The sequence below is a fragment of the Camelus ferus genome, chromosome 22 (genome assembly GCF_009834535.1).
Source record: "Camelus ferus isolate YT-003-E chromosome 22, BCGSAC_Cfer_1.0, whole genome shotgun sequence".
NCBI classification, from domain to species: domain Eukaryota; kingdom Metazoa; phylum Chordata; class Mammalia; order Artiodactyla; family Camelidae; genus Camelus; species Camelus ferus.
The window spans coordinates 23,447,860-23,463,873 of record NC_045717.1 but is presented as its reverse complement, the minus strand read 5'-3'; the positions used below and the strand labels follow the sequence as shown (position 1 = coordinate 23,463,873).

Below are 16,014 nucleotides of genomic sequence, written 5' to 3'. Positions count from 1 at the left end.
CCTGCAGAGGGCCACCCACCCCTCAGTCCTGCCTGGTGGAGCCTCCCTTCTGAAGGGGTTCAGGGGGGCACCACCCTTGTCTGGGGGGCTGTTTGGGCAGCTCCCTTCCATGAGAGGCTGGCAGCAGTGCAGCCTGAGCCGGGGCTGCTCACCGAGATCAGGAAGACCTTCACGCCCTGGTCCTCGGTGTCCATGGCTGTGATGCGGATGCTCTTCTCACTGGCCTTGTCTATCTGCATCTGGGCCCACAGCTTGGTGTTGAGGATCAGCCGCAGGCTGCCCTGGGTCCGCATCACTGCAACCGACAAGGCTGCTCAGCCCTGGTCCCCCAACCACTGCCCACAGCCAGCTATGAGGACACACAGGGTCTGGAAGGGAAGCCAGCACCCCAGGGCGAACTACCACGATTCTCCCAAGGTCCGTGAAAGCCTCCCACCTGTCTGCTGAACAACAGCCTTGGCACCACCCGCTCCCTGGCCCAGAACCAGAGGCCACGCCCAGTGCATGCAGCAGGTCGGGGCAGCTTCCCTGGGGAGGCGGAGAGCAGGAGGCAGCAGGAGGTGCGCTGCATGGAGGTGGGACAGCGTGGGCTGCACACGGGTGGCACGGCATGAGGCTGACGCCCTCTGACTGTCCCCCACCTGCAGGCCAATGCCCAGTCTCTGCCCTATGTTGTTTTTTTCAGGAGAAAGGTCGAGGCCAGCTGCTGCTCAGAGCTCCCATCAGGAGGGAGCAGACAGACTGAGAGCAGTACATGGTGGAGAAAAACAGGGGCAGACCTTTCCTCTCTGGAAATGCATGGGAGACCCCAAGTTCTACCCACAGCAGGCCCAAGGCCAATGTCACCCTGCCCGTGCCCTAACCCCTGCCAACCGCATGGACACAAGTGACCCCACGACTTCCTGCCAGCCCAGCTCTCCCCACTGGAACAAACCTGGAGAGGGTTAGCAATTGTCACCCAAAGCCGGGGCTCCAACCGACCGGATCTCCTCCCACTCACCCCCGAGCCCTCTGAGCCTGGCCCCCAAGCCCAGTCTGCCCCCTGGGGTGGGGCTTGGAGGGAAGGCTGTGTGGGGGGAAAGGAAAGCGCGGCTGGGATGGTCTCAACCAGGGAAGGGGCGCAGCCACAGCAAGGCTGGTCACTGGCTGATGACTGAGGAGGGGAGCCGAGAGCTGGGGCTCAAGACACTGCTCTCCGTCCACGTGGGCATCAACAGTCTCGCAAGGAAAAGTGAAAAAGAAATCGAGGGACGTCTACAGGGGGAAAAGGAACGGAGCCCAAATAGAAGGGCCATTGTCATTTCTGTTCCAATCTTGGGATGATTCTGAGCCCAAGTGCATAAAAACATTACTGAAAGGATGCAGTGGGAACTAGGCCTGGGCCAGGAACTGCTCTGTAAAGGCCAGAGGGCAACTTTAACTTGGGAGGGTAAAAAACCAAAAAAACCAGAAACACACACATACATCTCACACATCTACACTTGATTTTCTTAAAATGTGTGTGTATATAAACACCCTCCCCGACACATGCACCCCCGTAACAAACACAGTTCTGGGTATACGGTTCACATATAGGAGGCCCCAGGACCACTGTTCACAAGACCAAAAAATTAGGAATGATCCAAATGTCCATCAATAGGGGAATGGTTAAGTACATTCACTGTCAACAGAGTATTAATGGAGAAGTTTTTCAAAAACAGCCACGTTTTAAGGAAAATTGAACGACAAAGGAATATACTCACAAAATAGCAAGTGAAAGGGCAAGAGAAAAATTCACCCCCACTTTCTTAAAAAAGATCCACAAGACAAGAAGGGACTGCCAGAAAATTCTTAGAGATTCAGGGATTTTAGTGGATATCTGACTTCCTCCTTTTCCTTTCTACCGCAAAACAACTGGCACATTTATTATCAAAGACTAAGTTAAAAAGCCATGAAACCCTTTTATCCACTTGCACACTGGGCAGGAGGAGAATCACAGGGGCCCGCAGTGCCCTGGGCCCCCCGCGGGAGCCGGCCGCAGCTCACCCAGTCGGGACTGTAACGTGCCGTCCTCGGTTGAGGCCATGTCGTTGAGCCTGAGCAGCCCCCGGCCTCGCTCCACCCACGACTGCGAGGTCTTGTCAAAGACAAACAGCTTACACTGGATCTGGAACACAAGGCGGGCCTCTGGGTGAGCAGGGGTCCTGGCTGGGCAGATGGACCCTGGGAACCTGCACAAACTACCAGGGTCAACAAGCTATGGTCTGGGGGACACACCTGGCCCTTGGCCAGTTTTCATCCTGCTCTCAAGCTAGAATGGATTTTACATCTTTAGAGAAGAATTAAAAAAAAAAGCAAGAATCCTGAAGGAAATGCAAATCAAAACCACAAAGAGATACCACATCATACCCACTAGATGGCTATAACCAGACAACAGACGGTAACAGGGACTGAGGAGGGCGTGGAGAAATCGGAACCCTCAACCTCGCTGACAGGAATGTGAAGTGGTGCAGCCACTGTGGAAAACAGTTCTTCAAAATGTTAAAATGGAGTTACCACACGGTCCAGAAATTCCACTCGTAAATATCTACCCAAGAGGAATGGAACATGTTCCACACGGACACTTGCAGGTGAAAGTCCGCAGCAGCACTGTTCTCAACACCCTCAAGGTGGAGGCAAACCCAGTGCCCCCTGACAGGTGAACGGATCAGCAAACGTGGTTCATCACCACAGCCATGCAAAGGGGTGGAACACTGACACACGTTACAATGTGGATGAACCTTGAAAACATGATGCTCAGTGAGAGAAGCCAGAGATAAAAGGCCACGTAGCGCACGATTCCTTCCACGCATAAGAAGTGTCACAGCAGGGGACATCCACAGGGATGGAAAGTGGGTGAGGGGCTGCCGGGGGCTGGGGAGTGGCTGTTAACGGGCACAAGGTTTCTTTTTGGGGGACTAAAAAGTTCTACCTTAGTGGTGACGTTTGTACAACTTGTGAATATACTAAAAACCACTGAGCTGTATGCTTTAAAAGTGAATTTCATAGCATGCACTTTTCCTCGATGAAACTGTTACACATGAGAAAAAAAAAGCAACAGAGACCATATGCGGCCCTTTACAGAAAAAGTCTGCAGATCTTTAAAAGTCACTATCTCTCAACGTGGATGGATTAAGAAACGCCCGTGAGCGATGTAAAGAAATACCACTAAAACCGCCTTGTTAACAGCTCCCTGATGCTGTGTACAAGTGGTGTACAGATACACACAGGCACGTGCGAGAGGAGGAGGAGCAGAAGGAGGCTGGGCACACTGGCCGCACTGCCCCGGGAGAGGAAGGCGGGTGGGCAAGCCCGCAGGATGGCTGGGCCACGGTGACTTCCCCCTCATGACCGAGCACAGTACCCACCCTCGCTGTGACAAGAGCAGCACAGCTGCTGGTTCTGGGTGGTGAGAGCAGGCGTTACCACAGCCCGTAATTCCCTGAACTATTGAGAATGTCTCGAAGAGCGCCTTTTGCTCCAATACAAGGAGACACAAGAAGCAGGGAAGCACCTGCTAAGCTCTCAGCAGAACTGTGGGGAGGTGGCTGAGACGCCCCCTGATCTGCCTCACCTGCAGCACGTTGCTCTCCGCCTCCTCCCCGGTGATGACTTCCACCTTCTCCAACAAACACTTCCGCGCCGTCGCCTTGGTGTAGGCCGCAGCCGACTCGGCCAGGGACTCTGCAATGTTATTAGCTAAACGACATTGACTATTTATTTGGTGGGGGGGAGGATGCACCTCAGAGGACACCAAAAGGGGTGGGTCCGGCCTCAAGGGTGCCAGTGACCCCCGGCCACCACGCCTGGGTCGGAGTGGACCTCGGACATGCCATGTAACCCTGCCTCGGAACCTGCAGGGAGACCACCTGGGAGCGGCCAGCGTGTCTCCAGATTTCCCATTTCCCACATGGGACAGGACAGAAGTCAGAAAGACTTCTGAGAGGGCTGTGAGAGAAGCTCCCCTCCACTGCCTCAGGGTGTGAGGAACAGGGTGACAACCACCTCAACCCTACCCCGGGTCCCCGGGCAGCAGCATGGGCCTCACTGGTCTAAGATGAATGAGTCCCCTCCCCACTCCTGGAAAACCAGCATGGCTGGAGGATGTCTGGTTCACGTGTGGTTGCTGCCGCTGCGGCCAGGTGGTCCTGTCCCTCCATCCCTCCATCCCTCCAGCGCAGGGTGGGCATGGACAGCCTCATCACTCTGTGCCCCTCCCGTCACTCTGTGCCTCTCCCGGAAGCCAGAGGACGCAGGCATACCTTTCTCGGGGGTGGCCTCCTGGGATGAGGACTCGGACCCAGACTCGGCAGCTGTGTTTTCTCTGTTGGCATCTGAACTGACCTCATTTAGTTTGGGCGGGCTCTGTGGGGAGGGGAGGCACATGGGAGGAGGGCGTGTGTGGGTGGTGCCGGTGGGCGGGTGGCTGCGGAACAGGAAGCCCCTCCTGGCATGGCCCTGCCTGGGTGAAGGACTTCTCTCTGCTGACAACAGCTTCTCCTTCCTAGCTTCTGGGGCCTGCCCAGCCCTAGCTCCACGCTCACTCAACGCTCCTCAAGTGTCGTAAGATGGCCCCTGCTCAACACCTTCACAGAACAAGCAGCTCTCAGTCCTCACAGATCGCCCTGTATGCCATACATGCGCTGCCCCTGGGGCCCCACGTGGGGCCTCTGTGGCATCACTGGGAGGTGTGTGCCACCAGCTGACCTCAGGCTGCCCAGTAATCTTGGCCTGTGAGGCAGGTCTTTGACTACTTCATCGAAATTGAAAAAGGACAGTGCTGACCCTTGAGAGAAGTAGGGGGCTCCTGAGTGCAACACACGGAGACCAAGATGGCAAGAATTAGGTGGGCCCCAAACAGCACCTTAGCCACACTTACCATGGACCCAGCGGGGCCATGTATGATTGGGGAAGAAAAGGAACACAAATAAGGGAGCGGGTCAGCAACCCTAGAAGCCTGCCCTGGGCTGGCTGGGTCCCCTGGGACCAGGAGACGGCCCGAGGTCACCCACGTACCTTGGCTGTGGTGTGTCAGGAGTGCAGGGGACACTGCAGGGGTCCCTCCAAGACCCCCAGCCCCCATTCTGGCTGCAGCCTTGTGGTTGGGGTGGGGCTGCCCCCCTTGATTCCAGAGGTGGCTCAGGGTGGTCCCAGTAGCACATGGCTAAGGACTTCGGCCTGATGGCTGTCCCCACCACCGCTCTTAGCCAAAAGGAAGCGTGACCCTGGCTCCTGGAGGGCCTCCCTGGGCTGCCAGTGCCCACAATGCTGCCCTGGTTTGAGCTGCTTCTGTGCTGGGTCTTCTTTCTCTTACTTTACTTGCAAGACAAAGGGTTCTACTTTCACAGGAGCCGATGCAGCAGCCACACCCTACACGTGCCCTAGACCCAGGGGAGGCTCTGAAAGCCTCCCGGCCCCGAGGAACACCAGTCCCCAGTGGGGCACTCACCAGCACACGCTCGCTCATGTTCTGGCCAAACACGAACTTGCTGCTGGCAGCGTCGGCGCTGTTGGCTGAGTTCTCTAAACTGAAGAGAAGATGTGCTATGAGTGTGTGGTGTCACACAGGACAGCGCCAGGCAGGTGTGCCGCCTGCACGTGCCATGGGCGCACGGTCTGAGTAAGTGAGACCCAGACACCTGGTGTGGAGAGCACAGTCGAGGCCCCACGTGGCCTTGCAGGATGGGCCTGGCTTGCCAGGGACAGGTGCCTGCCCCAACACCTCCCCTGCCAGGCTGCACCGCGCAGCAAACACAGACCCTCAGCTTCCACCGCCCAACACACCGGACACCCGCCTTCCCCTCACCCTCAGCCTGCAGGTAGGGGGCACCACCTTAGAGGCCGAGTGCGGGGTGTTCCATCCATGTCCAGGAGGGAAACCCGCTGGGCAGTGGGCTGGGGCGGTGAGTCTCTGCTGCTCTCTGGCCCCCTCCCCTGGCCCACACCAAGGAGGCGACACCTCCCACCAGGCTGTGGGGGGGACCACATAGGACAGCCTGGGTGAGCGCTAGGCCAGCGGTGGCTGCTGGGGCTGTCACACTTCATCCAGTTTAAGGTATCACAGGCTGCACGTGCTTCCCAATTTGGGAAATGCTGAAGTGCAAAACATGCACCTTAAAATATCTGATGCACTCTGCAGACGGGTCCAGGCAGCCAAGCAGCAAGGTCACTGCTCATGCCAGGCCTCCTGGAGCTGAAGCCCATGTCCTACTGCTCTTTGTGGGTGACAACAGGCTGCTGAGCTGCCACCAGCCCGCTGGGTCGCATTCTGGGCACGAGGTCTGGGTGACAGGGGTCACTCTGAGGGCTAGACTGGACAACCCCACGGAACTGGGGTGTGGCCCCAGGTGCCTGAAGCCCCCCATCCCGGCCCCTTAGCATCTGCACCCAGAGGGGAGGCGGAGGGGCTGGAGGGGGACTGGGCTTCTTCTCTGAGGAAGGCCCAGGATGGCTCCTGGCCAGGGGCTGCCTCCTCCCTGGGCCCTGAGAAGGGGACAGTGGGTGGCTATGGACCCCTCTGAGGCCAAGGCTCTCCCCACGCAAGGCTGGCACCAGGCCCGAGGCGCACACCTGGAGCTGATATACTGAAGGAAGTAGTTGGTCGCGGCTGGTGTTTCTGAACTGGGGTGTCCAGTGTTCTCCATGTCCGCTACTTCAGTGTTCTCGTTTATTAACTGTGAAGCAGAGAGGAAATGCTCAGTGCTCGGAGGACGGCAGGTCCTGGAGCTCTAGCACTCAGCCTGTCTGCACAACCCTTATGCTGCACCGCAGGGCTCTGTCCACGTGCGTACCCTGGGGTGCGGGAGTCCACAAGGCACTAGGGAGCGTTTTCCATCTTATCTAAAAAAAAACACACTCAGGCTGGCATCTGGTTGGCATTTTCATCAATGCTCCTGTACCGCGAGATCACAGGTGGCTCACGAATCTCATATTCTAAGGGATTTATTACAAACGCACTAGGAGCAGGGTTTCCTGAGGGCGTCCTTCATGCTGCTGAGCCAGCTCTGTCATGTGCTAGCTGATGTGATTCTCTGGGGAACGCTGAGGGGGGGATCAGACCCTTGTTCTTAGGCAGAAGAGGCTCAGAGGGGTTAAGAAACCATGGCCGCAAGCTGCCCTCCATGGAGAAGCTGGGATGCGATCGTCTCCAGACCCTATGAGACATGGCCCCCGCCCCAATCTCAAGGCAGCGAGGAAGACTCAGCCTGATGGCCCAGGCCAGGCCCCCACCTCCTGCTTCCTCCTCCCGGGAGGGAGCAGCCCTCAAAGGACTCATCATTTTGCTAAAGCTGTGCAGTATCAACGCCTGTTTTCTGCCTCTCAGGGAATCTGTGCTTCTGTCGGACAGTGAGCACCAAAGGATGAAGCATGCGGCATGGCTGGATGCTTTCTCTGCACAGGGAAGGCTTTTGTTTCCTTGTTTCAGGTGTTCTCACCCTCTGTGTCACTGTCCCCAGGCCTGGATCGTTCCCTGAGGGGCCATCCTGGGCACCGTGGGATGTTGCTCAGCATCTCTGGCCTCCTCCATATCAGTGGCACCTACCCCCCCTGTTGTGACAAACACGAATGTCCCCAGACACCACCACTACACTGCCCCTCAAGTTTCCAGAGGAGCTTCTTGCCAGATGAGCTACTGGAAATAGCACAGAAAGACCTTCCGGCCCCATGGCTGGGAAAGGTCTTCCCAGAGGGTCAGGGCGTGGGGTCCAGAACCCAGGTCCCTGCCACTGCCAGATGCTCCCCGCCCCCGACTCAAATCCAGACTAGACCAACACACCTGGGGGCAGCCAGGAGGTGACAGATCCTGACGCCTCCTGTGGGAGAGAAAACAGTATCTTTTCCACCTGCCCTACTTGAAAAAGAGAAGGTGATGGCTCTCAGCTGGGGGTGATTTAGTCCCACGGGGAACATTTGGCACCATTCGGGGACGTTTACAGTTGTCACAACTGGGGACAGGGAGAGCTGTGCTCCTGGCATCGGGGGGAGGTGGGGGGGGTGGGTGCTGCTCAACACCCTACAGTGCTCAGGACAGGCCTCCAGCAACTAAGGATCCAGTCTACACCTTGCTAGTGCTAAGACACAGAAATCCTTCAGTAAGGAAATAAAAATCTCTCCGGTGATGTCGAAAGCATGGGATCTTTTGCTACAAAAACATCAGTTCTCAGGGCCAAGTTGCCCCCCCCCCCCCCGGCCTGACTCCTGGGAGAATGAGGAAGCCTGCCACCAGGAGCCACTGCCGAGCCCCAGGTGTGGGGCAGGGTGGGGCAGGTGGCTGGGCTGTGTGCCAGGAGCCGGCCAGGGCATGGAAGGGATGAAAAGCAAGCAGCTGCTGGCTGCTGAGTCATAGGACCACCCCAGAAACGGTGCCCCCCACCCCCAAAATCCTGGGGAGGCGAGAAAAGATCAATTCACTAGGTCAACAGCTTGACCAGCCCCTGGTTATGTACCTTAACTCTGTCCCGCAGGTTCTGCCCAAACACAAACGCCTGCAGTGCGGCCTGCTCTCTCTTCCCACAGTCCTCCTCCTCAGAAGTACTGTTAGATGCGTTCTTCTGGGGCTCCTTCTCCTGGTGAGAACAAGCAAGCACGACAGCTGAGAAGACGGGACAGAGCAGCCTGACAAGCAAGACGAGCCACCTCGCATGACTGCATCTGCCCAGCGCGTCTCCACCGCACGCGCCCTGGGCAGAGGGACCAGCAGGACCCCTGGGACCGGCTGGGCCAGCCCTCTCCAGGGAGGGGAGAGCGCTCGGTGGCCGGGACGCTTGTCACCGGGGACCCAGGTGGAGGTCAGGGCAGGTGGTCTCCCTCCAGCTCAGAGCTGCACGGCTGACTTCCTGCCCTGGAGACCCCCAGCCACCGCTTTCCGAGAAGCAGGATGTTGAGGAAATGACTCTTTATCCAATTCCAGTAACTGTGGTTTGAGGGTGGGGGCTCAGGGACATTTGAAAACTGGACTGTAGACCATCGATTTCACCATCTGGGCCTGAATATCTAAGTGGGGGTGTGGGGGGCACGGGACCTCAGGCAGCAGCTTATCTGCTGAGAGGGGTGGGGCGGGAATAAACACAGGTGCAACCTGGCTCTGCGTATGGAGGCCCTGCTGCGGGACTGCTACTCGGGTTTCAAGTCTGTCTCTGCTGACTGCAAACGCAGGCTCTTCGTTAAATGCCCCTTATTTTCCAGCTGCTATGCAACGCTACAAGAAAACATATGCTTCTGGCCTATATAATCCCAGGGCCCCGAAGGACTTTTTTTTTTTTTTTTAAAACAAGCAATTTCTGAGCTGACTCCCCAGGCACAGTCCCTCTACTAGAAGTAGCACACGTATGCAAATCCCTGAGCCGCTCGGCTGCAGAAGAGGGAGGGGAGACGCCCCTCCAGGGAGAGCAGGCCGAGGCCCTGCCTGGGTGGGAGCGACTCGAGCCCTGGGCAATCCGGCCCTCCGTGCAGAGCCCTTCTCATGGCCCCTTTCTCTCAGAGCCATGGAGTTCCTGGCAGTCTGGCTACTTGGCCAGTCAGCTGCAGGGACACAGGGACACCTCTGAGCAAATCCAGACGCCTCAGCACAGGCCGGCTCGGGCACTGCTCCGGGCAGCCAGCAGTCCACGTGCTCGGCGAAGCCCTCCCCGCCCCGTCGCGGACGGACCTCAAGCGCTGGTGCCTCGTCAGAGGGACTTCTCCGGGCAGGGTTGTCTGGCGAGGCGGATGCTGTGGCTCCCGGGCAGTCTGCTGGGACGCTGACCCCATTGGTGCCGCTGCTCGGGACTGCGGGCAGAAGGACAGCGGGGTCTCAGGGGCTAGTGCAGTACCCCCTCAGTGCTCCCTCCGAACCCTGGGCCCGTAGTGTAAAGTCTCCTTTTTTAAGGAAAGGATCTGGTATCACTACTGAAAGTCACAAATTCTTAGGTTAAAAAAAAAAAAACCCCAAACTAAAACTGAAACCTCAGAAAAGTGAGAATACCTTAATGCTTATTCCACAAAGAACCATGTGAATTTTCAGTGTATTCACAAACAATAGCATTAAAGGAAAAAAAAAAAAAAGAAGAAAATATATTTTGGGAACAATTACGGGTTTTATAAAACCAGGTTTACTGACAGTCTTTATTTTATGCACTTTCCCTTTTTTTAAACAGTTGAGATTATACAACACGCACAACTTTAAATCTGGCTTTGACTGTTTAAGCGTTGGACCAAAAAATCTCCCAGGTAATTAAATGCTCCAGAAATGTTCAGTTTCTCCCAGGTGGGATGCCACACCGCTTCCGATCAAGGTTTTGAATAGCAGGGGAAGATTAAGAGAAAGAACAGCTTGTCAACAGCGAGGAAACAAGGAAGAACTGAAACCACTCCCTGTGCAAATGTAAGAGACGGGCGGTGCAGGGGGTGTGTCTAAGGCTGCCAAGTAAGATGGCAAAGCACATCTGATCAAATCACTCTTCCAGGCTCTTAGACACACAGAGCTCAGTTTTGCCTGCAAACACGTAGGGACAAACCCGCCCTGCTCCGGGGGGGCCAGCCTTCATGATGCCAGCGCGCGCACAAAGCACGTCCCCCCAGCAGCCGCAGCCTCAGCGCTGCAGGGAGACGGGAAACGCCTGTCCCCCTGGCTCGTCAGGGATTTGAGGATCGTTTCCCCAGCGCTCTCCTTCTCCCCCAGAGTGTTTGGCAGAGAGGGCCAAAACCACCATGTGGAGACCCAACCGTCCCAGGGAGATGCTCCCGGGCCGTGCGATCCCAGGCGCCAGGCCCGGCTTACTCACCGGGCTGTGAGAGTGCCCTCGGCTGAGGGGCCTGGAGCACCGCCGGGCGGAGCACGCTCCGCTGCTGCTCCTTCGGCTTCTGGCTCGGCAGACCTGGGAACAGAGATTGGCGTGCCTGGGCCCTCAGACCACATGGCAGAAAGGCCACCCGTACCCTCGCTGGCTCTCAGGTGCTTTACAGAAGAATCAACCTCAGCAACCCATCTGCTGTCCCTCCTGGGCTGGACTTTCCAGGGAAGCACATTAAAAACAAAAACAAAACCCAAGATATTTCCCTTCCAGACCAACTCTGGCTGTTGCTATTTTTACCTGTGATTAAATGAATCCCCATGACGCTGATCCTGTCTGCAAACTCACCCACTAAGAACAGTAACACTACAGAGGGAGCCAAAGGATAGTTGTTCTCAAGTGTGGGGCTCAGGGTGAAGTGCAGACAGTGGGGGAAACAGTGATGCCACAGCTGACCCAGAGTTCAGGACTTTGCTCGCGGTCGCGTCAAGGTACCCTTTGCACCTGCTTCGCCAAATGCGACTCTGAGAAAATCCCTCTGCCAAACATACAGGACAAGGCCACAAGAAGGCTCCCGGACCTGCACCGGCTTCCCCGCTGGACCTGCTGCGCTCGGACGGCGCCATCGCGGGGCCCTGCTCACCAGCAGCCACTAAACTGTGCACACGCTGCTGGCTGGGGTGAACGGTGTGGCGTGCTGTGGCCAGAACGCTTTGTAGAGGCAGTCTGAACCAACTGAGCTCTGGCCAGGCACAGAGCCCAAATGTCCCACACCAAGCTGAGCCTGCCCCCTGCCACTGTCTCCGCAGGTGGCGGGCTCCCAGGTAGGAGAACCTTCTAGGTCTGACAGGCTGTCTGAGGAGGCTGTCTGGGGCTCACATGTCATCAGGTATGTGAGACGACCCAGAGAGAGGCAGAGCCCAGAGCACAGGCAAGTTGAGGCTGCCAGGCCCTGGAAGGGGGCGAGAAGGCCACTCCACGCTCCTCTTCAAAAGCGGACACCTACCTGCACTGGGTGCCTGGCCATGGATGAGTGTGGGCGGCTTCAACCGGAATCCACTGCTCTTTTCCTCTACAAGCACAACACAGAAGATAAAAGCATGCCTGCCTAGGCTGGGGCAGCAGAACTGGGAGAGGTCAGGGGCAGGAGAGGACTGTGGTCTGGGCCTCAAGGGAGAACCAGGAGAAATATCTCCAAGTCAAAACAGCAATGTCGAAGCCCCCTCTGATTCCCTAGTCTGTAAGGCAGCCTGGGGCAGGGGGTGGGGAGAGGTGGAGGGCTGCAGGCAGGGCCGATCAACCCACGGGACACCTCCCCAGCTGCCTGCCAGGGGCTGAGGGGCTAGGAAGCTGTACTGCACTCGCGGGCCCTGAGGGATGTCAGGGAGCCACAGAGTAAAGGTCCCTGGGGCCTGAATCCCTCTGCCGGAGGACATGTCTGACATTAGGAAAAGCCTCTGTGCTACCAGCAGATGTCGGGGAAATGAGACACGCTTTCTGAGGCAAAAGAGCAGATGCGGCAGCCGGGCAGCTCGCCCTCTCCAGGTGTGCCGGCGCGCGCGCCTCCCTGCGTGTTTATGAGAGCACAGGGAGGCCCGGGAGCAGGAGGCGGGGTCGCCCGCAGGCCTGTGTCTGGGCTGGCACCCATGCGGGGCTGACAAATACAGGGGCTCCTGGGGCGGCTCAGTCTGGCTGAGCTCAGCCACGGTGTGCACAGACCCCTCACTCCCTACATCTTGGTGACTCTGCCCTCCTCAGAATCGGGCAGTGGGCGGGGGTGGGGGTCAGTCTAACGCAATCCAGGACCAGAAGTATCAGCATAAAAAGCTCTGTGGCTCTAACAGCACAGTCTGCCTCTGGAAAAGCACAGGGACAGCAGCATTTTGCTCCACCAGAGCAGCCGCGATTTTGTGTTAAGGTCTAACTCATGGGAAAAAACCCTTGTCAGGGCTCAGGGAACAAGATCAATACAGAGAAACCAGTTGTGTCTTCCTACATACTATCAATGAACAATCTGAAAGTGAAGCTAAGAAAACAATTCTGGCGGGGAGGATGTAGCTCAGGTGGTAGAGCGCATGCTTAGCAAGCATGCTAAGGTCCTGGGTTCAATCCCCAGCACCTTCTCTAAAAGTAAGTAAATAAACAAACCTAATCCCCGCCCCAAAACAGGAAAACAATTCCATTTATAAGAGAAAAAAATACTTAGGAATAAATTTAACAAATAAAAACTACAGAACACTGGTAGAAGTACAGATTTAAATAAATGGGAAGATACCCCAAAAGGTCACATGGTACATGGTTCCACTGACATGAAACGTCCAGAACAGGCAAATCCACGGAGACAGAACTGCATTCATGGCTGCCAGGGGCGGGGAAAGACGAAACGGGGAGGGACTGCTCAGGGCACAGGGTCTCTTTTTGGAGTGACGACAATGTTCTAAGGTTAATTCCGGTGATGGTTGCACACCTGTGGATATACTAGAAACCCTTCAACTTTACACAGAAGCATACCACAGACACACCTTGTCAGCCCAAACTTTCAGGTATGAAACAAAATCAAATCTGGGTTCCCAATCAAACAAGAGGCCCCCTTCCTGCTGTCTGCATGTTCGTGAGCCAAACTGCTCTCCTTGGGCAAAAACAAGGTCATAACAACTAACTGCTAGCTTGTTAGTACAGAGGAGCTGAGCCTGAAGGGCTTCCAGGGGCCTGCGCTGGTGGGGTTGGTGTCTCTCCCATAAAAGAGGGGTCATAAAAACCCCTGAGGAGAGTCAGACAGCCCAGGATGCGTGGGAAGACGGGCTGCCAGATGTTCCGTTGGGGAAGGGAAATGCTGAATTATATTTCCAAAGCTCAGGATTACTCAGAAGATGACTGGCAATTTAGAAACATAAAAAAGAATGAGATGAAATTCATAATTTAGGTAAGTTTTAAAAAAAGTCCTTAGAGCCAGCTTTGCAGTGTTCACACTGAGGCTACAGACTGATCTCCACCACTCTGCTCTGATCCATTTGACCCTTGGTATTGACCCAGGCTGACCAGCAGGGGCGACAGGCCCAGACAGTCCCTGCCACTGATCATTAGTCCCGGGCATGGTGCCTGGCCCACCCCACCCTGCAGATGCACAGGAAATCCATGCTGAATGCTGCAGTAAATTGACACACAGACAGACAAGGTGTGCCACACTTCTGATGGCAACTGGGGCCCTGGGACAGAAGGGGCCCAGAGCAGCAGGGAGGTGTGCTTTTGGGGCAGCTGGAGGCCCCCGTTGCAAGCCCCATCTCCACTAAAACAAATGCAGTCTCTTCTCACAGCCTCCGGAAGCTCACTTTCCCTGCAACGCAGTCAGGGTGCAACGAAGAGGCACTGTCTGGTGGCCAGAGCACCACCATGCACGCCAGGGTCACAGCGGTGCAGAGGCCACTGTACTGGGGTCTTCTCAAGGGCACATGCGTGCCCGCCCCACGAACTTGCTGGAGGAGGAAGACACTCCCTCTGGGGCAACCCCTGCCCTCCTCCAAATCATGCCTGAAGCAAGCAGGCTTCTTTCTCAGGGCGCATTTTGCCTGACCTCAGAGACCCCCAAATGACGTCGGAGGCAGGCAATGCTCACCCTTGAGGGAATCCTGGATTAAACCAGGAAGACAGATCAGAATTTAACCTGATGTGTCCCAGAGGTTAAAAAGAATCCAAGAGAAGGCTGCCTGGTGGGGACTGGAGCAAAGAGTAAATGCATTGAGGACAAAGGGAGCCAGGTTTCTTACTGTCAGAAAAGAGAGTTAGAAATATGAAGGGGGGAGCCAAAATGAACCCTGTTGGCACAGGACTGGAAGCATCTATGTGAACCTGGGGTTCCCTACACATGCAGATAGAGAGAGAGAGACAGAGTCAAACCAACTGTCAAAGTTCTAACAACTCGCCTCTTCCCTTGACGGCGCCCTCAAGCCCAGTATGACTTATCTCGCCCTCTTTTGAAGTCGGCAGTGAATTTATATAAGGCAGGTTGAGTTACAGAATTCGGGTGGTTACACTTGCTCATTAAATCTTTTATGAGGAATTTCAGCCACGTGGGAGAAACTTTCAAGAAATCCTGGGGCTGGTTCTCTAGTGAAAGACCAAAAAAGGAAGGCTCCACATTCTTTGGAAAGGATCACGCTGTTTTCCTTAAAGCTTTAAAGCTGTGATTAAATATATTTATCCAAACGGATCTAAGTGATATGAATGAATGTGAAAATTTAATACCCAGAGAATGGGTCTGGAGAATTACACAAACATCAGAGCGGTTACCGCGGGGATGCGGAGCGGGAAATAGGCAGGCAGATACTCATACTCTAAGTATTTCCAATTTTTTAATGATACTAATGTGTTATTTGTGTAAAATTTTGAAAGATGAGTATCATATTAGTGGTTTTTTTTTAAAGGACTCGAAACCCCTCGTACCCAGGCCTGGCTTGCAGAAACAGGAGTAAGGGCTTGTGAAGCCTGCCTCACACTGGATTCCAAATCTACGAGCTGACGAGTTAGGAAACATTTAGGAACTGAAAAAGAATGCTGATATCAGACTGCCCATTCCTGTTTAAGATCTTATTTTGCAGTATCAACTGCTGTCCATCCCAGGAAACCCCCAGCGACTGGCTGTGACAGGCAAAGGGATGGGAGGGCTCACCTGGTTCTGAGTCAGAATTGCCTGCAGATGGTTCGCAGAAGGTTGATGGCATAAAAACATTGTTTTTTGATACTGTTGACAAGGAGGTGCAGGCAGGGGAGGGAACAAGAGGAAAAACAGCATGAGTAGGCGGGCAGACATGCACGGGGTCACTGCTCCCACCTGAGGGGTCATCTCCAGGCCCCACCGTTGGGGCGGGGGGTCAGCACTGCAAACCTGGCCTTTAGCTACTTCCAGTAAAAGTGATACCCTGGGACTCTTTCTACAGCAAAAAAAAGTGGGTCTTCAGTGGAACAACCTCAGTCTGTCTGATGTCGAGCAGTCGACTCTGGTCTACTGTGGCCACCTGCCTCGTCCTCGTGCCGCTGTGGGCACAGCCAGGAGGGGATACGCGTCGGAAATTCTGAGTCTCCCGTGGGGCTGAGCCTCAGCCCTGCTCCTTGTCACCAGCTGGGGCTCACAGGTTGGCTGCAAACCCCCTCCCCTCACCTGTTTAGGGCCTTACTTTACAACCTCAAGTGCTTCCTAGGGTGCAGCCCAGGCAGTAACAGCGGGACT

General features: G+C 55.6%; 1 protein-coding gene across 21 annotated transcripts in view; it reads right to left on the bottom strand.

The window, feature by feature from the left end:
- The window catches only part of RANBP3 (RAN binding protein 3), a 53,629-nt gene that overhangs the window by 4,946 nt on the left and 32,669 nt on the right, over positions 1–16,014 (bottom strand). For 12 of the 21 annotated variants that reach the window (XR_004314333.1, XR_004314336.1, XR_004314334.1 and 9 more), the window contains 12 exons: positions 15,457–15,528; positions 13,066–13,149; positions 11,797–11,862; positions 10,782–10,874; positions 9,668–9,786; positions 8,466–8,585; positions 6,589–6,692; positions 5,468–5,546; positions 4,281–4,383; positions 3,593–3,717; positions 2,026–2,146; positions 153–295 (listed from right to left, as the gene is read on the bottom strand). Coding sequence is in view for 13 of the 21 variants with exons in the window: in XM_032465790.1 (XP_032321681.1) it covers positions 153–295; positions 2,026–2,146; positions 3,593–3,717; positions 4,281–4,383; positions 5,468–5,546; positions 6,589–6,692; positions 8,466–8,585; positions 9,668–9,786; positions 10,782–10,874; positions 11,797–11,862; positions 13,066–13,149; positions 15,457–15,528 (1,229 nt within the window). In the remaining 8 variants the exon portion in view is untranslated. The remainder of the gene's footprint in view (positions 1–152; positions 296–2,025; positions 2,147–3,592; positions 3,718–4,280; positions 4,384–5,467; positions 5,547–6,588; positions 6,693–8,465; positions 8,586–9,667; positions 9,787–10,781; positions 10,875–11,796; positions 11,863–13,065; positions 13,150–15,456; positions 15,529–16,014) is intronic. The other 9 variants (XM_032465793.1, XM_032465799.1, XM_032465794.1 and 6 more) reach the window with 6 other exon arrangements.